The sequence below is a fragment of the Arvicanthis niloticus genome, chromosome 4 (assembly GCF_011762505.2).
Source record: "Arvicanthis niloticus isolate mArvNil1 chromosome 4, mArvNil1.pat.X, whole genome shotgun sequence".
NCBI classification, from domain to species: Eukaryota; Metazoa; Chordata; class Mammalia; order Rodentia; family Muridae; genus Arvicanthis; species Arvicanthis niloticus.
This window is the reverse complement of record NC_047661.1, coordinates 103,687,467-103,710,772: the sequence shown is the minus strand read 5'-3', so window position 1 is coordinate 103,710,772 and position 23,306 is coordinate 103,687,467. Positions and strand designations below refer to the sequence as shown.

Below are 23,306 nucleotides of genomic sequence, written 5' to 3'. Positions count from 1 at the left end.
TGATATAAAAGTTCAAAAAGTGGCAATATTCCAACTTTTTACCAGTCCAAATACCTTTAGTTTTATGACTAAGTTCTCAGAAAGTCTATTGCCTTTTCCTTTTAAACAAATTGCTTTGCCTAAAGAGGGGCTCTTTTTCTCATTTATTTTATGGGAGACAGAGACTGTGTCTTCCCTAAAAGCTGGATATATGAGATGTGAAAACAGCTTTCGAATCAGAGTATGAAGGGAGAGATACAAATTTTCCAGCTTGCTCCTGAGATGTTAAGTCAGTTAAGCAGGAGAGAGTTAGGACCTTTTTGGATGGGGTCAGGGGATAGCTTAAAGGCAAAATGTAGCTCCTCTGTTTCCTGGCATAATGCAAATCTTGTCAGATTCTCCCCAGGAGGATTTAGATTTAATATGGCTTACAAGATTAGCATTCTAGTTGTTGTGCCCAGAGATTGAGTTACCATTGATTCTGAGCTAAGTTTGTGTGTGGTATTTTTCTTCTCTCGGAGACTCGACTGAGTTCAAGAGAGAAAGGTACCGCAGCTAAGCGTGGGTTTGCCTGACGTGCCCCACAAAGGCCATGGGGGTTTTCAAGCATGTGGATGGTGTGGTAGTGACCCGCCAGTGGGAACTTAGCAAGCTACGTGGACAGATTTTGGAGCTCTGGTGCCATGAAGTGCAGGAACTGTTGATCAGTTTTTAATACTTCCCTCAACACCCTACATCTTACCAACTTTTTTCTCCTCTCTTTACATTTCCTCTCCATATGCACATGTTGTGTTTATTTGGAGATAGGGTTTCACCATAGAGGCCAGGCTAGCCTTGAAATCATGATTCTCCTGACTCAGTAACTAGATAACTGGGTTTATATGCACACCCTATCCTATAAACTTTCTAGGTGAGGCTGTACAGCTGTTATAATCTAGTGAATTTTTGCATATTTGGGGATTATGAGGAAAGAAGTAGGTGTTTGTAACATATTATAATAAGTGAAATGCAGTAGTCACTGTAGGAACAAAAATGGTGTACTCAGCTCCATTCTTAAATGCAGGGTTAAAACGTAGTCAGAAACCCATGGGAAAGGAGATGAAAGTGGTAGAAAATTTGCAGCCATTGGACGAGGTTTTCTCAGAGGAGAATGTAGAATAGTCCTACAAGGAAGAAAACCAGGGAAGGGTAAATAGCCCTGTGAGAAGCGGCTAAGACCTTGGCAGTGATGATCACAAGGGGATAAATGGGTGTGTGTGCTAAGTCAGATTTTGTAGGTTCTCAGTTGGAGTTAGGAACTGGATTTTAGCCTTCAGAGAGCAGGGGCTGAAAGTGTTGGCTGGCAGGACTTGGGCTATGTCGTAAGAATTCACTCAGGTACTTTGAAGAGATAAATTTTGATGCTGTAAGCACAATCCTTTAGAAGTTACTGAAATGATGGTTATGAATCCTAGATTTATGGGTTAATTCAAAACTGGTTTTGGTGCACCTCTTGAATGTGTCAACTCATGCAGCAAGATGTTGTTCAAAGCTGAATAGTATTTCTACATATCTGTATACCATCTACATATCTACATATATATATATATCCATATATCTGGTAATGTCTCTCTATAGATCTATATATGATATAGGATGTATATTTATATATTTAATTAAGAAAGTGTTCTAAAATAAATGATTGAATAAAGTTAAAGATATCATTGTCTTTTGTATTACCCATTTTCAGTACTACTCACTTAGCTTCATATTTGTAATATTATTGTTCAAACATTTCCCTTATCCCAGACTTAGCAGGCTACTGGCCGGCTCTGTCCATCTTAACAACCAGCAATGGATACAATCCTCAAATGCAGAAGCTTCAAAATCTTACTCCTATCACCTTTGTGGACACCTCAGACCCAATCTTACATGGAAACTCTGGGAACATAAAATACACAAAAATAAAACATATAGGATTTAACTTTAACATTGCTTATTGAGACTGAAATTGGAAAAGCAAGATAATTACATTAATGGAAAGCTTTTACAAAACACATTTTTACTTAAAATAGAAGTACAGCACTTTCTCCCTTCCTCTTCTTCCCACAAGCTGCTTCTAGATTCCTTCTCTTAAGCCCATTCCATGCCTTCACTCTCAGATTAATAGCATCTCTTTTCTATGATTATTATTGTTATACACATACATATACATGTATGACTATGTATTCATCATTATGTAAATACTATCTGCTGAGCCTGTTTTTGTAGTTTATATGTGTATGGTAGGTTACCATGGAAAGCTTTTAAAAAGTAAAAGTAGCTAGCTAAAATTAGTGCATGATTAAAGTGATTGAAATTCAGTGTAAAAGAAACTTCGCTTAGTCATATCAAAGTTCTCAAAGTATTTCATAACTTAGATCAGCTGAACAGTAGAACTACCTTTGAGACTGGATAAGGCTGGAAAGGTAATGAACAAATTCCTATTCTACAAAGGAAACTGTGTTTCAGGAAGATTAAATGGCATATTTATAATTACAATTTTCATTTCATTGAATTAGACTACAATCAGACAGTTACTATAAATTCTGGGCCATATGACTAGCAAAAGAAATCCACAGATTCAATGTCATTCCCATAAAATTTCAACACAATGCTTCACAGATTTTGAAACAATTTTCAGTTTCATATGGACACACACACACACACACAAAAAGAGGGGGGAGGAGAAAGGGAGTGGGAGAGGGAAGAAAGGGGGAAGAAGGGGAGGGAGGGAAAAGGGGAAGGAGGGAGAGGGGGAGGACGGGAGAGGGAGAGGGAGGAAGAGGGGTGAGGGAGGGAAAGGGGGAACAGAGGGAGAGGGGGAGGGAGGAAGATGGGAGAGGGAGGGAGTGGAGGAGGGAGAGAGAGAAAGAGAGAGAGCGCCAGAATAGCTAAACCAATCCTGAACAATAAGAGAACTGCTGATGGTACTACCCCTGATCTCAAATTGTACTACAAAGCTATAGTAATAAAACCAGGATTGTAGTGGCACAAAACAGGCACATTGATCAATGGAATTGAAATGATTTATGTCCCAGACATAAATCCACATACTTATGAATTCCTGATTTTTGTAAAAAAAAAATGCGCACTGAAAATTCTAGAAATACATATTGCAATAAAGAATGACAAAATCTTCAACAAATGGTTCTGGTCAAACTAGATGGCTGTCTATAGAAGAATCCAAATAGATCAATACTTATCACTCTTCATAAAACTCAGCTGTAAATGGATCAAAGACCTCAGCATAGGGCCAGATACACTGAATATGGGAGAAGAGAAAGTGGAACATAGTCTTGAACTTAATGGCACAGGCAAAGTTTTTCTAGACAGAACAACATTAACACAGGCCTTAAGAACAATGGTTGATAAATGAAAAGCTTCTGTAGGGCAAAGAACACTGCCATTCAGAAAAATGCAGTAAGGCTGCAGAATGGGAAAAGATTTTTATCAAATATACATCCTACAGAGTGAGAATATCCAAACTATATAAAAAGCTAAAAAAGAAAACAAAACCCAAGAAAACAAAACCCAATTAAATTGGGGGTACAGATTGAAACAGAGCATTCTTAAAAGAGAAAAGACAAATGGTTGAGAAACACTTAAAGAAATGTTCAACGTTCTTAGTCAACAGGGATATGCAAATCAAACTACTTTGAGATGTCATCTTATATCATTTAGAATAGCCAAGGTCAAGAAAACAAGACTCTTCATGCTGGAGAGGTTATGGGGTGAGGAGACCATTAATCTATTGCTGGTGACAGTGCAAACTTGTAAGCCACTATGGAAATCAGTGCAGCAGTTCCTTAGGAAATGGGGAATAGATCTACCTCAAGATTGAGCTACATCATTCTTGGGTATATACCCAAAGGACTCTATATCCTACAACAAACACTTGCTTAACCGTGTTCATGGTTGCTCTATTCACAACAGCCAGAAATTGGAAACAGACTAGATGACATACAATGGATGAATTGACAAAGAAAATGTGCTAAATTTACTCAGCTCTCATCAAATTGAAATTTGCTGGTAAATTGAATGGAATTAAGAAAAAAAAAAAAAACAACTATTCTAAGTAAGTTAGCTCAAGTCCAAAAAAGACAAATGTGGTATGTATTTGCTTATATGTGGATGTTAGCTGTTAAGTCTAAGATAAGCAAGCCACAATCCATATAATCACAGAAGTTAGGAGTTGTAAGGGATTGGAAGGAGACCAGAACAATAGTCATGGATGGGTGGGGGTGAGGGGTGGAATGGGAGGACCAAGTGAAGAGAAGTGGGTAAGAGGGGGGGTAAAGGAAGGAATACAGAGAGGAACAGCTAAAACTAAGGGCCGTTTGAGGTGTCTTATGGCAACCTAAGACTAGCAGCCTCTCAAAATATATACACATTTGAAGGAGTTCTAAATGGAATTACTAAATAATAGTGAGACAGAACTCTGGACTTTTCTCATCGCCAAATGAAGCCTCCACTTCTGGGAATGGGTTACATCTAATTGAGCTGCTGGCCAAAAGAGCCCCATGAGAACACTAAAATTACTGAGGTAATTGCTGAGACTAATATTTTCTTCTTCTTCTTCTTCTTCTTCTTCTTCTTCTTCTTCTTCTTCTTCTTCTTCTTCTTCTTCTTCTTCTTCTTCTTCTTCTTCTTCTTCTTCTTCTTCCCCTTCCCCTTCCCCTTCCCCTTCCCCTTCCCCTTCCCCTTCCCCTTCCCCTTCCCCTTCCCCTTCCCCTTCCCCTTCCCCTTCCCCTTCCCCTTCTTCTTCTTCTTCCTCTTCTTCTTCTCCTTCTTCTTCCTTTTCTTTCCACAAACTGCCGGTAAGGCCTTGTTGCTAAAGATGACAACTATACAGTCCACTGAAAACAGAGAAGCCAAGGTTGTTCCTACCTCGAGCCTTCACACCTGTGGATTAGTGTTCATGATACTGTAAAGTGATCTGCATGCTATCAAAGGAGAAACATAAACACCAACTCAGGTACAAACCCTTCTGTCTACAACAGTGAACCACTTGCAATACGCATTAGTGTGACAGTGGCACAAAGCTTGTGAAACTAACCAACCAATTTCTGATTGGATTTGAGGCCTACTGAATGAGGCGGAACCCATCCCCTGTGCTGTACAAGTGGCAAGAACCTAAGCACAGAGAGCTCAGGGATCTAGGAAAAACCAAATTCTACTGTTCTGCTAGAGAAAGATAGTGATAAAATGACCCCTTAACAATATTCTTCTATACCCACATATCAGTGTCTTTTTAGCCATTGTCTGTGAAGTTTCCTCTTGCAGTAGATATCAACTAATATGGAGACCCAGAGTTAGACAATGTAAAGAGAGTGAGAGACTTTGGAACACTCAGTCCTGAACGGCATGTCTCCATCACTTCCCTCCCTCAGGGTTCAGGGAGTCCTGGGATAGAGGAGGTAAAAAGGTTCTAAGCCTCAAAATGGAGGACACAAGCAACCAAGGCCTTCTAAATACCACAGGACTGGCACACATATGAACTCCCAGTGAGTGTGGCAGCATGAACAGGTCCTGCACTGGTCTGGGCCTGAGGGGGTGCCATTCACTGAGGAAAAGTGGACACAAACTCCCATTCCTAATACAAAAGCTATCTTCAGTTGATAACCATTCTCAACTAAAAAAGTAGTTTTCTCCAGTGGAGTTTTACTCTATACATCAACCACTCTTAAGGGCAGGCCCCATGCTTAGCTGTATGTGGCCAACACAAACTCACTAGCATTTTTGGAGTTTATTTGTCAGGTATTTTTCTTTCTTTCTTTTTTTTTTCTTCAGGTCCTTTGTGTGTGTGTGTGTGTGTGTGTGTGTGTGTCTGTGTGTATGTGTATATAAAATGGTTTCCAGTTTTGCATTTCTGTGGGTCTCTGTGAATGTGTGAATGTGTGTACTTCTGCATCTATATGTATTATATGAACTTTTCCTTTGGCTCTCTTCTTCTGTTTGTTTTTATTTTGTATATTATTATTTGTTTCTCATTAGTATCAAAATGAAAAGAAGGGTATGTATTTGGGTGGGCAGGAAGTTGAGGATCTGAGAGGAGTTGGGGGAGGGGAAACAGTAATCCGAATATATTTTATTAAAAATCTGTTTTTAATTAAAAAACACTCTGGGTCATTTTTATCTGATCGCATTGCCTACCAGAGGGAAATAAATAGTTGTTTATACAATTATTCCTTCTTTTATTCGTCACATGTTTTCCTAGCGCCTATGAGTACAGAGCTCTGGGCTGGATGCTGTGAAATTTATGGAGTTGTAAATCAGAGCCTTGTTTCTCAGGGGGCCAGCTAGAGAGGTAAAAGGCTTTCTAAGAGCTGTGAAGGAGTGGAAAATCATGCCTAATACGACAGTTATAGAACAAGTTGTGAAAGGTCACTGTTAAGATAAATTATTTCTGGCTAAGGAATCATGGGAAGCTGTGTGAGGACTGTGGTGTTTTTGCTGAATCTTAACGAGTGGTTGGCATTTGGGCAAACAGTGAAAAGGTGTAAACCCCAGAAGTGAAGCAGATGGAAACCTAGACTGAAGGGTCCTAGAAACCCTGAGCCATCCATCCCTGCCTCTGGTGTGGCAGGTTTGCAAGTACAGAGGCCGAAGAAGCGGCTTGGAGACTGGAGTGACCTTGTAGCTTATTCTGGAGGCAGAAAGTACTGAAGAGAGCTATGAGGGAGCCTTGTACTGAAGAGAGCTATGAGGGAGCCTTGTAGTTCAAGCTTAGACACATGCTCTCCACTTTAGAAGCTCTATGATCATAGCCAGTTTATATAACTCCCCTAAAATTTTAATAGTCTATCCATAAAATGAGAACATGTGTTAAATATTTTATTAATATTTTCAAATATTGGGTGTGAAGATTAAAAGGCAGAATGCTTGAAAATCAAAAAGCACATGAAAGCCCTCAGAGAAAATTAATTTCTTTTCTCATTTTTGGTACATTGCGGAGCCAAGGGTTTGCCAAAGGGGCTCTTGTAATGAATCTTATGTTTTAGTAAAGCAAATGTATTGGGTGAGTTGGAAGAGAAAGAGGGTAAAGGCTAGAAGATGAGAGGCAGGAAGGTTTCCTTCTTTTAATTACAATAGAGCACATGAAGAACTAGATGCCTCAAAGAAACACCACTGCTGGGAATGCTTAATATCTAGACTATTAAAAGAACATTTCATCAAACTAATTATATCACAGTAAAATACCCACAGGGTGAGATGAAATCAGAATTATCTGTAGAATTTTGCTAGTTTATTTAGTTGTTAGCCCTCTCCAGCTAGATACCTTTTGACCTTCTGGAATAGCGTTTTATGAAACTCAACAGTATTACCTGGACAGATATTTATCTAAATTATGGATGTACCTAATTTTAAATGAGTGTTTTGAGATTCATTTACAATCAGGCACTTTGATCATCAAGGTGTGCCACTAGCCTAACTAGCCAGCAGTTCTACTATCAGATAATGCGAAAGTCAAGTAAGAATAGGCTGCTATCTGGTGGATGGTTTTGGCTTTGGGTTTTCTTTTATGGAGTGTCTATGAGGTTCAAAAGCCACTCTCCACTTGTTAGAATCACTTTCCAATGATGAAATAAGGCTTGAGAAAGACTATTACTTATGGACAGATAATCATACACATTTATATTTTCACAAGTGCCTAAGCATTAGCAAAATATCTGTGAAACTGACAAGTGAATACATAGAGCATTCTCTGCATGCAGTACACTACTTACAACTTACGGTTTTAATCAAGTAGGATTAATAAGCATTTTAGTAAGAGTAGGAATCAAACGTGACCTTGATGTTGGCTATATAAGTTGATAGAAAATGTGTGTGTTTGTGTGTATGTGTTTGTGTGTGTGTTTGTATGTGTGTGTGGTGTGTGTGTTTATATGTGTGTGTGTTTGTGTGTGTGTATGAGAGAGAGAGAGAGAGAGAGAGAGAGAGAGAGAGAGAGAGCAAGAGAGCAAGAGAGAGAGCACTTTTGTGATGATTGTGTAAAAACCATTCAACCTGTCAATAAAATGCTGACTGGCCAATGAGCTGAGGCAGGATTAGAAGGTGGGACAACCAACAGGGAGAGAGATTTCTGGGATAGGGTCAGGCAGGGATTCACCTCATACTCTGAGGAAGAGACAGACACATGAAACTGAAAAGAAGGTAACCAGCCATGTTGCATGCTTAGGAGAGAATAAGCTGGGTTATTGAGATCTGATAGTCAGGAGCAGAGCCAAAGCTATTGACCTAAGCAGTTATTTATATACAAGAAGTCTCAGGGTTGTTATTTCTGGGAACAAAGTGGATGGGTGGAAAATCATAAGGTTTCAGATGGCAATAACTCTGTGTAAGTGTGAGTGTATGTGTGTGTGTGTGTACATGAGGCCATTCAATGAACTAATTAAATCTGTTTTCCTAAGCTTCCTCCTGTCATTTTATGACAAGAATGACTACAAAATTCAGTTGCCATTTCAGGGTTTCCAATGCTAGTGCAGTTGATGAATCTCCTGAAGACATGTCCTAGCTTTTGAGTTCTTGGCAAACCCACAGAGAAGCTCTTTGGATCTTTATCCACTGGGACAAATTGAAAGCCCCAAAGCTCTTGGCTATGCACATAGCTGTGCAGTGTGACTGCAGTGATACATGACAGACACTTGGAAGGCTCAACATTATCCATCTGTACAGGGAGACTGTCATTAAAGCCAAACTTTTAGAGTTTCCTAAGAAAGCTTCTGAGGGGAAAAAAAAAAAACCTCATCATATTCTTCATGCTCTGTGTAAATCTTTATCATAATTCAAGTCTTCCCAACATATCTGTTTTGGCTTTGATTCTAACCTCCATGTTTCTCTATGTTTTCCATTTTTATTCAACTTCTATTCTTACTCTCCAGTCCTTTCAAAAAGGCCTTTTAAAATGGACAGTTTGCTCTGTAAAAATCCCTCTTGACATTAGCAAAGCCCTTCGACATTCCCAGTTTTCACTCTACTTCATTATCTTCTGTCCTTACTTTATTCTCCACTCTGGGCTGGTCCTTTACTTCCCTCCACTTCCCTCAGAATCTGAGGCTGGAGAGGTAAGCATCTTCTTAGTTCCTCATTACACTTCCAACCAACCGTCAGACCTCAGTCCCTTTAAAAAGCAGCAGGACAGAGCAGACTCACAGTCTTTTAGCTAATTCCAGGCCCCACTCCTTATCCCTAGGACAGAGACACTCCCTTTCCCTGCTCTAGATTACCATCCTCTTCACCATGCACGCTCTCATAATTCTCAATGATTTAAGCGTCCACAGGAACAAAGCGTTCAGCATTCTGTCTTAACTGCTTCACTTCCAAAGATCTCACCCTGTTTCACCTCCACCCTCACTTCTCTCTCATCTGTAAACACTGCAGTACTTGGAACTTTGTCCCAGTATGAGCTTTTCAGTGACCATACCGTCTAAAATGAGAAACAATCGCAACTGTTGGCGTAGGTGGTGTTTCCCACTAATTCCCACCCTTCCTCTTAGTCTTCTCATCTGTGCTCATCCGGACACTCAGTCCATGCTTGGTCTGAACGTAAACTCACTACATCTCTTTTACCTTCCACATTCAAGTCCAAGATCATTCACTGTGCTCATTTCAGAAATCCCCAAATCTGCTTAACTCCAGCTCTGCCACTGAGGTGCTTCTCCCTGCAGTATAGCCAGATAGAAACTATCATGCTGATTCTGTCATCTCTGAGCTTGCAAAGCTCAGGTGGGTTTCAGGAGTGCCAGCTTCCTGTCTGCACTGCCCTGCTCAGATCACTTCTCGAGTCTCCTGGAAAGCATTTTACATCCAACTCTCTCAAACACCTAGAGCTTAATTCTCAGTGGTTGACCTCACTTTTTATGTTATTTGGAAAGCAAAAAGATTCCAAAGTGAACTTCATATTCCCCAAATCAAATCTTCCAATCTATTTGTGCTTCATAATTGTCTTCATTACTATTGTAGTGAATGAAGTGGTAAAGAACAGCCAAGGTGATTTTGAGAAACAATGAGGAGGCTTTACATTCTAGACATTTTTATCAACTACATTTATGAGGTGGCATCATTGGAAAAGAGGAGAGTCATTAGAAGAGAAGAGTTAAAAAATGGCCCACATGGAACAGCGTTGATGAAGATGACTCTATGGAGAAAGTGTGGTCTTAAGGAACTCTCTCTCTCTCTCTCTCTCTCTCTCTCTCTCTCTCTTTCTCTCTCTCTCTCTTTGCATATGTGTGTGTGTGTGTGTGTGTGTGTGTGTGTGTGTCTTCAGGCACTTGTGTGACACAGAATGCATGCCCATGTCATGAAATGCTGGTGGAGATAAGAGAACCATTCTTGGGAGTCCTTTGGGACTCACTTTTCTCCTGCCACCTTGTGGGTTCTGGGGATTGAGTTCACATTGTCAGGCCAAATGGACAGGTACGGGAAAATGAATACTTTGGAACTCTGATTTAATGTTACATCAAAATTTTTTTTTTTTTTTTTTTTTTTTTTTTTTTTTTTTTTTTTGGTTTTTCGAGACAGGGTTTCTCTGTGTAGTCCTGGCTGTCCTGGAACTCACTCTGTAGACCAGGCTGGCCTTGAACTCAGAAATCCGCCTGCCTCTGCCTCCCAAGTGCTGGGATTAAAGGCGTGCGCCACCACCACCCGGCTACATCAAAAAATTAATTCTAGTTGATCTAATATAAAAACAGCAATAAACACTTATGAGGAAAAGCCCATTACCATGATATGCTATAGGTCAAATGATCTTAAATAAACACAGAGAGGGAAGGAACATAAATTGAGTTGCAATAAAGTTAAAACCCAGTCATTAAAAAACCACATTAGCACAAGAGTGGAAAAGAAAGCTACAAAGTGAAAAATTTGTGCAATACAAATAGCTGATGAAGGAAGAGATTATATACATAATTATCACACTCCGTCAAGGAACAAATAGTCACCTAAACAGAGAGTAGGAGGATGATTTACATTAACACTAAGTAAAAGGCATTTGATGTTGTCAGTTACTAGGAAAATGCAGAATTTAATCAGGTCAGCCATAGCAGTGTACAGGGACTTTGATGTCTATGAAAAGAAACAATAGCAAATGTTGGCATAGGTGGCGTTTTCCCACACAGTTGCAGTTGCTCATTCCCAGAAGAATTGCTTTGGGAACTGTTGGACAATATCTACAAGAGCTAATCACACCTTGAACACGTCTACACCTCAGCGACTCTCTTTCATGAACACACAAGAGAATGCAAAGAGACGCTCATCAAAACATGATCAAGTGTGTTTATGGCAACATTTCCAGGATGGTGTCAAACTTGGAAACCACCAATATCTTTGACGGTAGAATGGATAAACAAACTGCAGCATATTTAACACAAAGAAAGGCTATCCCACAATGAGATTCAACAAATTGCATCAATAGGCAACAATATGGGGGAAAATCTATAATAATAAAAGCAACACTTATTGTAAGATAAATGAAATTCAGATTGCCAATCTTTCCTTAAGTCTTCAAAACCGCATGCCTAATGCTTGCAAAGCCTCGAATTCTTTCAGAAGCCATGAATATGTTCTTCTTAAAGAATGAGTGCTGTTATTTTTCCGTGCCACTACTTGGAACACTTCCTTAAGAACAGTAAAGTTACCTTGACATTGATTGAGCACAGGCAGCTACTTTCTGAATTAATGCTTATGTCATCAGACGAACCATGAAGATCCATTGACCACACTGCATCATTACCTTTCTTGAACTCTTACCAAATCTATACAAAACAGTAACAACAGTAGCTGCTATATTACAGAACTGTTGTGAGAATTAAACGAGATAATGTGTGTGACTGTGATAGCTCTGTAGGTGCTTGTGTTTAATACAGATGTTTTTTAATTCACCATAAACAGGGTTATCATCAGAAAACCCTGACACGCTCATAAAAATTACTACTGATTTCAGGACACACCACCCAGAGCTGTTGAAGCTGAGTGGTGGATAGGCCAGGAATTTTATATTTTGACTGGCATTTGAAGTGATTCATTCTGCACACTCAAGTCTGAGGACTACCACCTACCGACCAGCTTTTCTCATTTGTTCTTCAAAGTTTGCATGGAGCAGTCAGCATGCAGTGAATGCTTCCTGACAGGATGACTGCTATTCAGTGTTACCAGAGTGGTATGTTACAAATTATAAAAGGAATTTGTTACAGATCTACGCAGCATACAAAAAAGTTCCATGTTTTGATTGCAGAAAAATATGAAAAGAGTTGCTGTTGTGTTAGTGGTATCAAAAGTGAATTCAGCTCCAGCCATTAGACACTTCACAAGTCAGGTATTTGACTCCTCTCCTGTTTCCTTACAAAATAATCCATTTCACTGGGACTTTTATTGCTTCCTTTCTCCGACCCCCTTTTGACAATGCAGTAGGCACAGAATTGTTCTCACAGACAGGATAAGTACCATATTCTCTGGGTCTGAAGTATTCACATTAAGCCCAGAACTAGGCAGTCATGACCACTTTCATTCTTACATCTGTATTCATTTACTGGAAAGTCCCAGGGAAAACGTCAAGTAAGACATCTTCCACTGCTTAACTCGAGTAGAAATCTGTTAGAAATCACAGTAGCTACTTGATTATTTTGGTCTATGAAACAATTATGTGACTTATTGCACTGAACCAAAATTTTAGGAACAAGGCTGACCCAGCGTCTGGTTAAAAAAAAAAGTAAACACACACACACACACACCCAAAATAGGAGTTACTTCTGTCTCCCATTTTGTCCCATCTAATTAAGTAAACTTAGAGATAAAGGTAGAATAGATATTCTGTTTAAGGTGTTTCCAAATGTCCTTCTTCAGTAAAGGAACTATTTTACATACTTTATTATGGAAAGGAAGTGCAGGAACTCAGTTTCATTCATTTTTCAACTACTGTTGGCTCTCTGTGAAAACCTAAATTCTCTAAATCAACTGAAGTGTCTTTAAGACATGCTCATTTCCTGAGTTAAGGATGAGGGTGGTTGGACAGAGATGGAGAACTTAACCCTAGGCCACAAGATGGGCTTACTGTCCGACAATTTAACCGTTGCTGTATGATCATCAAACACTCTTGACTTTGTGGTGCAATGACTAACCTTGAAGAAGACTCTGGACACTAAGACCTGTCCCTCCTTTGCCTCCTCTTTCTCCTCCTCTTCTTTTTCTCCTTTCCTTCTTTACATTTTCAATGTTTGTTTTATGAACTTTCGAGATAGGCCCTTACTTGCTTGCTCTGGCTGACCAGGAACTCACTATGTAGACTAGACTGACATCTAACTCACAGAGACCTGCCTGTCTCTGCTTCCTGAGTGCTGGGATGAGAGGTGTGTGCCCTATGCCCTGTTCTCTACCTCTTCTTTCTAATGCTGAAAGAAATTATTTTCTGGGAGTGATGGTAAATTTTGACAGTTTGCTAAGCAATGGAGATTATGCTGTAAGCAAAAGTCTTTGCAAGACAGAAGCTTCTACAAAACACTGGAGTCATAATTTTTCCAGACTGGTTACTGGCGACTCTTACAAGGGCCAATTCCAAGAACAACTGAACTTGAAGCAAGGGTTCTCTGTCCTGAAGCCAAAATCACAAGGCACGTAGATTAAAGCCATCAACTGTTCAGAAGTAGCTTGACCCCTTGACCCATTTGCTTTATCTTCCAAACCGAATCTGCACCATGAAAACAAGTTATGACCACGTATCTTCTGACAAAGTAAAAAATAGAAAAGTGTGTGAACACCTTAAGATGAGCTATTTAGCAAAGTGTTGGTAGCATTTCTTAGTCCCCTGGGCTGTGCTCGTGACTCAGAACCCTTCCCCACACTGGAGGAGAAAGAACAGCAGAGAATCCCACTGAACCCATTGCATTTTGTGAACTGCCTTGGCAGACAGATATGACAGCACAAGAGCAAAGCACCCAACAAAGATGCAAGCAGAGTCATATTCCACACCGGTCATATTCCATGTCACCTTTACTGTTTCTGTGGCCTCCGTTCTCTCTGTGATGATCTGGGGTTTCAAAGATGCAATTCTAAATTTTGTAACAATCTAAGACTTGTAAATGACATTTTCCTCTGTGAATTCTGCTCTAATACCTGAGATGAAATGTGAATGCGCTTGACAATCTAAACAGATTGGGAAGCAGCAACCATGGAGCTCTCTGGTTGGTGGACGAGTGTAAAACTACTGACACCATTCAAAAGCTCACAGCTGGCTGCCAGGGGAGCAGGGAGGAAAGGGAGGAGATTAGGGCCGGGGTGTTGACACTAATGATGAGGGGCTGTTCATTCATTCATTCATTCATTCATTCACTTGTTCATTCATTGGGTTGTTTCCCCTTACTTTTGGATCCTCTCTTAAATTAGAAACCAGTTTTAAATAAAGGCTTACAATTTTTTCCAAGTAACACACAGAAGCAGTAACACTTACTTTCCGGTAATAAACTGGCTCCTGGACGGTGTGCAAATAGGTTGGACATAGTAGTTCTCCAGTTTAACTCCTTCTGCAGCGAGTTGGTCAAGAGTGGGCGTCTTTATCTCAGATCCGTGGTAACCTACGTCTCTAAATCCCTGATCATCAGCTAATATAAAAATGAGATGGGGCTGGGAGGTGCCCGCTGCGCCTGCTTCAGGTCTCTCTTCAACTTGAGCGCTTAGGGATCCCTCCTCTTCTAAGTCCTGGCCCCAGCACAGGTAGCCATAGGTGAGCAGGCTGAGGACCCAGAAGCCTGCCAGGGCACCCATCGCTACCATCTTTCCAGGCCAGATCCTGGCCTGTAGAGATAGCGGAGGCAGAGGCTCCGCACTGTCCCTGGGGGCCATTCACTTTGGTCCCAGCAGAGACTCCACAAGCAGAACCCTGCCCCCTTTGCTGCTGGCACACTCATACATGCGAAGGGGTAGATCCAGCCGAAAGAAGGCTGTGAGGGAATCTTGTTCCCGTCCCCGATGCCACCACTTCTCACAACTTCAATCCTCTGGAGATGATGATTTAACCTCTGAACGCTGGAAAAACTAGAAGGGAGCAGAGGTCCTCTCGACCCGACCGGCTTGCATGTTTTTACTTAAAAAAATTTTTTTTTTTACCTCCTAACATCACTCAGCAGCGTACAGAAAAACATAAAAAGTTAGTATCTTCACCCAAAAGTTCTCAAGACAAGACAAGACAAGAATGGGAGGGACTTTTGGTAGTCACACCGTCCTCCACATCTTTGGGGAGCAGGACTGCGCCCATCCACAGGCAAGCACCAAGGGTGGTGGGACTGACATCGGTCCAGCCTTCCAGGCACCCGGGAAGCCTTGCCAAGTGGCCCCGAGCAACTCCTTGCTTATGGATGAATGACAGGCTGAGCCGAGGGGACCTTCTTCGTGTTGGCCGCTTCCCCTACCTTTTCAGGGATAGTTCCTCATTTTCCGCTGTGCGTTTGTCAATCCTCTTGACCCCTTTCCGGGCCCCGAAGTGAGAAAGGATCCTGACCCAGCCGGCCTTCTCTCCCGGCAATTCCTTCTCCACCCCGCAGCGCTTGGGGACTTTCACGGAGTCCTGGCCGGCGATCGCAGATCGCACGTGTCCTCTGTGGGTGCTCCAGCTGCTCCAGCGAGCCCTTGGGTGGCTGACTTAGTTCTAGCCATCTGTGCCTTCTTCCTCTACTCGCCAGGCAGTCGCAGCCGGAGATACATGCTTGCTGGTTGAGGGCGGGCCCAGCCCAGGGAGGCGTTGGCTCTACGCCCGCCTTTCTGCGAGGAAAAGGATGGACCCGGGAAGGGCGGCTTCGCTGCAGGGCTGCTCCCTGGGGTCCCCAGTGAGACTCCCCAGTGCAGGTGAAAGACGATCATTCTGTGGGTCTGCCCTTGGACGGCCCACTTGTTCATCCTGAAACTTTGGAAGCTACTGGAGCGAGTGAGAAGAGAGCAGGAGAATCAACAGATGGCACAGAACACTCTATGGTTTTCCTTCATTGCTGGACTGACTGCACCACCCCCCCCCCGCCCTCCCCCCACGCCGCCATCCATCCACCGCCCATTACTGTCCCTCCCTAGCTTTGCCTTTTCTTTTCTCCTTAGTTTTACTGACAGCAGCCACAAAGTGCAACTTTTAAACTAACAAGTACCTTTTCTATCAAGAGTTGACTTTCCCAGCCCGATTTATTCACTACTCTTTTCTTAGTGAAGATGTTAAGAATGCAGGCTTCTTGCCTCTCTCCAAAGTTTCAGGGTTTTCCCCGCCAAGACTTTAGAGAGAGATGAGGGTTATACCCAGAAGGAGGAAGCTCATCTGTGTGTATAGTGTTGAGTCAGGGATTCATGTGCTAACCTGGAACTTACTATATACCTGAAGGTGACTCTGAGCTTCTGATGCTCCTGCCTCCACTTCCCCAGATTGTAAGATTTTTTTCAAGTCAGGTTTATATAGTGTTGGATTAACACCCCTCCACACACACACACCCTCGGCACAGTGTCATATAATGTTGAGTCAACCCCCTGCCATCTGCCAGCTGAGCTCTGTTTCCAGCCTTTGCATTTTTTTGCAGTGAACATTGCTTCCTGTCTAGTATCACTGGGTATTCCCCTCTCACTTCTCCCCCTCCCTCTCCCTTTCTCTCTTTCCACTTGTCTCTCCTTTTTCTTTTGTCTCTGGCCTCTCCCTATGAAAGAAGATTGTTTTCACTGAGAAAACATACTTTATTTTTACTACAGTTATAACCTTTTAAAACACTGCCCAGAGGCAGGCTCTCAATAGAAGAGGCATCAATGCCAAAAGTTATATATAAATATGCATCATATACTACATATATATATATATATATATATATATATATATATATATATATATTCCCATTTTTTTCAACACTTTCTCACTGAACACCTAGTATAGACTGGCATATAACATGCAAGAGTCAATTAATGGCTAAGTCATAATTCCAAGTTTCATTTAGCTGTTATTTTTAATTCCCTCTTGTTACTACAGTTCCTGTCAGCTTTGCAGGCAAACTTGGTGAGATGGAAACTTAAACTGGAAGACAGAATGCTATTTTATGCAGCTAATTTTGCCAACATGCACAGGCAGTTGCTTATCCTGGCTGCTTCCAGGAGATTTAGAAGACATGCTTAGAATTGGGAGTAGCAACTCTTTAAGTTTAAATTTCCGAACTTATAAGACTCAGTCCTACTGGGAGATTGAAAGGACTGGGAGATTACAAGTAGGGCTCCAGGCTTCCCTGGTCTAATGGGGCAGGGGCTGGAGTGAAAAAGTTCACTACCCAGCTACAGTTGGAGAGTTAATGAGTAACATGGAAGGAGGCTTGTCTGTGTTTCTGTGTGACAATAACAAGCATTTCCAATTTAGATTTCTGGCAAGAATTTTCTTTAAGCCAACATTTATGCAATATCTCCTGTGAGCTAACCATAATACTCTGGACACAGATACACTGATACTTCTAAGTCTTGATGTAGAGCCTCTTATACTCTGTTATTCTAGACTAGGCCTGGGGAACATTCTTCCACTTGACAATAGTGGACCAGTTGGGCCAGTAATAGCAGTGGGAAGCAAGGAGTGAACTAAATTAGAATGTCTGGGCTCTGATAGATCCTATACTATGGTGGAGAAGAAAGGTCCTGCTCAACTAAAACCTTCAGGCCCCAAGTGTTACTGTGAGAAGGCATTCTGGAGAAGACAAAAGCAAAGAAATAAAACAAACACACCTCCTGTAAGATGTGTGTGGTTAGGAGGTGAGGTAATTCAGAGGAGTGAGCTTTAAATAGAAAAGGATATTATTTTATTTGTTATCTTTCTTTTTTCTGCAGAAATTTTGGATGTGTAAATATGACTTCAAAGCTCCTTCTCTTCAAAAGATTCGCTTACAAATGAGGTTTAAAAATCATTCTCAGCCAACAAGCACAGACTGGTCACAATTGGCAGCCAAGCGTCTATTGTCTGTCTACTTGGATTATAAGCACACAGGCAACATTTCCTACCACAGAGTTGGAATTCATGCTCTCTTGTTTTAGACAATAGTCTCACCTCCCTCATGAAACGTCAAGTTGAAGTATCTGTACAGCTGAGCAGTTTTCTCCTGATTTTAGAACCATCATTCTCGATTTCAGCCATCCATTGTTTCTATGGAATCTTGTCTTAGGTTTATTTTGGTTTGGGCATACTTAATTATAAATAAAACCCCATTTAGTGACAGAATGGCCATATGTCTTAGTTACTGTTATATTGGTGTGAAGAGACAGCAAGAGTAAGGAAACTAAAAGAAGAAAGTATTTCATTAGAAGCTTGATTACAGCTTCGGAGTGTTAGGCAATTGTCATCATGGCAGCAGGCAGGCAGTCATGGCACTGGAGAGTAGCTGAGAGCTAACATCTGATCCATAAGACGTAGGCAGAGGTAGAGATGAAGACAGAGCTGTATACTAAGGGGATCTGAAGAGATGGCCCATGACTTTTTGGACATTAAAAGTCGATAGTTTTATGAACAGGACATGCCACTCTAGTATGGTTTCTTCTGGGCTGAATTTATAGGAATGGAATCAACAAAGAACACATCATCCCATGAGTTCGACTAATTGTAATGTCCTTTCAAGATGTCTGACACTTGTGAAGCCTTTTGATTGGAACAAGTAGTGATGAAGAATATAGAAAGGAAGTTTAGGAATTTCTTTTTTTCTGGGGATGTTTGGAGGAGTACAGGGTGGACTTCCACATTTGCCAGAAAGTTTGAAATTTTCATGGTAATGCATCCGTTTGTTAAAATACTAGGCTTTGGTTATGAGAACTGCTGTTCATTGAAAGCTCAACAACAAAAAGTAATTAATTGACTAGGAGGGAAATGGATACAAGTTTGGGGACCCCAGGTAGAATTTTCTTTGATAATAGAAAAATCAACTAAAAGGTAGGGTAAATTAGGGGCATGGTAGCTCCTTGGAATGGGAATCCCAATAAGACAAACATAGTAGCAGCAGCTCTACCCTGGGGGACAGACTTAGGGTGTAAGATCACTGAAGTTGACAGTAGAGAGTACAGCGGTGAGTATCTGTGACCATCAATAAATAGGAAAGTGAAGAACACCATCAACAAGCAGCAAAATCAGTAACTGGGCCAGTATTACTCTGGGGCACACATGTTCAATCTCTCCATAGGATAACATTGCTCAAATCCAGTTAATGCAAGGATAGAATTGCTCTAGCTTGCAAACTGCATATGCTTAGTATTTAAAAGGCGATTAGACAATACTCCTACCATTTTATTCTTCTTCTTACCCATAGATGTTTGTTTTTAAGTAAGCATGTACTCAGATGCTTAAAAGATGTAACACATTTTAAAGGCAGGTTTAGAAATTGGAAAAAGAGTCCATTAATGACTTACAGATGCCTTAAGAAACTCACCGAGCTTATGTGTAAGTTAAGTACTTAAAAAATGAAGAAATATCATAAACTTTAAATTAAAGCACAAATAATATAAAACAGATGTTTGTCCTAATGTGGTCATGTTGACATGGGTCTCTCTCTGTGTCAGTCAGGTTTGCGTTACTGTTACAAAATACCTCAGGGAAGCAGCTTACTTTGGCACAGTTTGGAGGCACTGAGTCAATGATCCATGGCCCTGTTGGTTTTGTGCTAGTGGCAGAACAACTTATCATGGTGGGAATGTCTGGGGCATCAAAGAGAGAGTTAAAAATGTTAGAACTCCACAATTCACCATCAACACATGGCCCAAGTGATCTTAAACCTCCCATAAACTACCATCTCTTGACGTTTTTACCCCTTCCTAACAGTGGGTTTGGTTGTAGAGTGATCCTTGAACTCGCGAATCCTCAAGAGATACTCATCCAAACCCTCACAACACAGCACCATAAACTCATGGTTCAGAAGGAAATTCACACTTGAGTTCCTTACTTTCTGATTATTAAAAATGGTCAGTTAATGTGGTAAGAGAAGAAGGAAGGTGTAGGTAGGAGATACCAGGGGCAGCAGCTTGTGCAGGGGCTGATGGATGCAGATGGAGTCAGAGAAAGCATTGAGAGGAAAGATCACCTTTAAATATAGCTTCTCTAGATGATGTCTACAAGCAGGATCCCAGTGGTAGGAGACCAGTGGTAGGAGACCGTCACTTCTCGAGGTTAAAGTAAGTAGTGTAGGAATGGGTTTTGACAGAGGTAGAATCCAGGCTCTAAAATAGTCAGTGATGTTCAGGAAATAGTGAAAAATTACTCAGTAATGAAATTAGTAGAAGTTGGTGATTTCAGAATTAGAATGAGGGGGAGGGAGGGAGAAAATCCTGGAAGAAATGACTGGAATTGGGGAACATTTCAAGGGTGAGAAGGAAAGGTGCAATGGATACTCCATAGAATCTATGAGAATAACCCTAGCATAGACTCCTAGTAAAAGGGGACACGGGGCCTGAACTGGCCATCTTTTGTAACCAGAAGGCCTTAAGTTGAGGGATGAGACACCAGTCAAACCACAAAACCTTCAACCTACAGTTCGTTCTGCCTGCTGAGTGGGCTGGGACCAGAGCCTAGCAGAATCTTTATCAAAGGAAGGTCACAATGGAAATATCACTACATCTTGATAAAATGAGTAGTGTGTTCCAGAACAGGAATAGAGAGGGGTGTGATAAAAGGGTCTCAGAGATTATTAAGGGTGGAGAAGATGAGAAGTTATGAGAGAAACACAATTGCAATGATAAAACTAATCAAAGGTTACCTAATAAAACACTCTGCTAAGTATCTTCCCATGAAGTATGGCAGTGTTGGCAGAACCACTCCATACAGGTAGGCCCATGTGAGAAACGAACACTGTTTGTACAAAGGGGTGGGTGGAAAGAAAGGAACACTAAGACAACAGGAAATCAAATATCTAAAGACCAAGAAGGCAAGAAAACAAACAAACCAACAAAACCACAGCACCAGGAAAGGGAGAGGCTGACAGAGCTGTCAGGCATGACAATGAGGACCAGAGAATATATATCCTGGGTGTCAGGTATCAATTTTTCAGGATACTGTCTCTCAAACAGCTTATGAATGCTTTTTTTTCCCTATGCACTCACAAACATTGACAAGAAAGAATTTCAACATCTGAACACACTGACATTCAAGAGATAGGCTTAAGGAGGAAAAAGGCTTCATCTCAATCAGTAAAAAAGAATTGACAAATGTGAAATAATACAACTAATAGCCTGATAGATGAGACATATGGAATCTTGACAATAAACAGGACAGTTGCAAAAGAAGTTGAAAAAACAAATGTATTCAAAGGCCATCCAGAGACTGCCCCACCTAGGGATCTATCCTGTCTGCAGACATCAAATCCAGATACTATTGCTGATGCCAAGAAGTCTCTCCTGACAGGATCTTGGTATAGCTGTACCCAAAGAGGCTCTGGCAGAGCCTAAACAATACAGATGCAGATGCAGATGCAGATGCAGGCAACCAAACATTGGACTAAACATGGGGACTCTAAGGGAAGGGAAGAGTTAGGAGAAGGACTGAAGCGCTGAAGGGGATTGCAACCCCATAGGAAGAACAACAATATCAATTAACCAGACCACCCAGAGCTCCCAGGGACTAAACCACCAACCATAGAGTACACATGGAGAAACCCATGGATCCAGCCACAGATGTAACAGAGGATTGTGTTATCTGTCATTAATGGGAGGGAGTCCCTTGGTCCTGTGAAGGCTCAGTGCCCCAGCACAGGAAAATGCTAGGGCGGTGAGACAGGAGTGGGTGGGTGGGTGGGGGAGCACCCTTATAGAGGTAGAGAAAGGGGGATGGGATAGGAGCTTGCAGAGGGGAAACTGGGAAAGGGGGACAACATTTGAAATGTAAATAATTAAAATAACCAATAAAATAAATAAAAATATTTTTGTTAAAACATCAAGACTAATTATAAAAGATGAAAAAATCTGCCTACTTGCTAAATTATGAGTTACTTGACCCATCTTTGCCTCAGTTTTTCTTACCTGTAAAGTAGGAGCAAAGATAGTATTTACTCTAGAATATGCTATGTTAGTTAGCTATTGGCAAACAAACAAACAAAATTCCACAACCATGGGGGGAGCTAGAAAATCTCCCCAAAATTCAACAGTTTCAAGCAACAATAATTCAGTTTTACAAAACTCAGCAGTGGGCCAGCTTTCTTCCTAGTATTTTCTCTCTTTTGTGATCAGTGACATAGGTACATGCTCCTGTCATATTAATACCTGAGGAGCATAAGACCAAGGAAGAAAGCATACACTTGGCCTACCTCCTTACATCTTATTGGTCAATAACAAAATTACAAGATGAATGTTAATGTCAAGAAGTAAGAAATACATTCTTCCCAGGATGAATCTATTTAAAAATAAAACCTGTGGATCTACCAGAGTTGATGAATTGGGGTTGATAATTAAATCTACTTTGGTTGACTTGAGAATGATATGATTTAATATCTGAGAAGTATTTCAGAAATTACCGGATGTATATTAAATACTGTGGTGGTTTGAATAAAATTGGATCCCATAGGACCATGGGGAGTGGCACTGTTAGGAGGTGTGGTTTTGTTGGAGTAGGTGTGCCTTTATTAGAGGAGGTGGGCATTGAGGTCTCAAGAGCTCAAACCAGTTCTCTTCCTGATGTCTACTGATCCTGATTATAGAGCTCTCAGCATCATGTCTGTCTGCCTGCTGACATGCTTCCTGTCATGACAAAATAGAATAAACCTCTGAAAACTAGCCCTAATTAAATGTTTTCCTGTATAAGAGTTCCCATTGTCATGGTGTCTCTTCACAGCAATAGCAACCTTAACTAAGACAAATACTATAAATATTCATTTTAATTTTTATCCTAGTTATAACCTTTTAAAAAACAATTTATAGGTTAGCATTATTGTAATAAAACATATCACTTTAATGCTGACAATACAGAATGCAGTATCCAACAACTTCAAATTCTCATTCTTGTTATATAGTGTACAATATTACATAATCATGATGTGTGTTCATAAAACACAGGAAAGGCAAAAAATGGATCTGGTTCTGTAGAAAAACAATATGTAAAATAAACTTTTCAAAATGAAAGGGTAAATATTCCAAGTGATGAGCATAATATTTATGCAGTTACGTAACTATGCTAAAAATAACCCATATACCACAGCATATGCCAAAAAATCTATCTCATTTAGAAAGAAAAACACTTCTTAAAAGAGTACTTTAGAAATGCTGATAGAAGTTTGAAAGGCTAGACATGTGTAGGCATTATTTTCAGCTTTTCAATGATACGGGATCTTCTGTGACTTATGGCTGATCATGAAACA

General features: G+C 40.8%; 1 protein-coding gene across 1 annotated transcript in view; it reads right to left on the bottom strand.

Moving 5' to 3' along the window:
- Arsj (arylsulfatase family member J) overlaps positions 1–15,683 on the bottom strand; it is a 78,940-nt gene extending 63,257 nt beyond the window's left edge. Inside the window, exon 1 of the mRNA XM_034499465.2 lies at positions 14,441–15,683. Coding sequence (XP_034355356.1) covers positions 14,441–14,832 — 392 coding nt within the window. The 5' untranslated portion in view covers positions 14,833–15,683. The remainder of the gene's footprint in view (positions 1–14,440) is intronic.
- Positions 15,684–23,306: the final 7,623 nt, after the last annotated feature.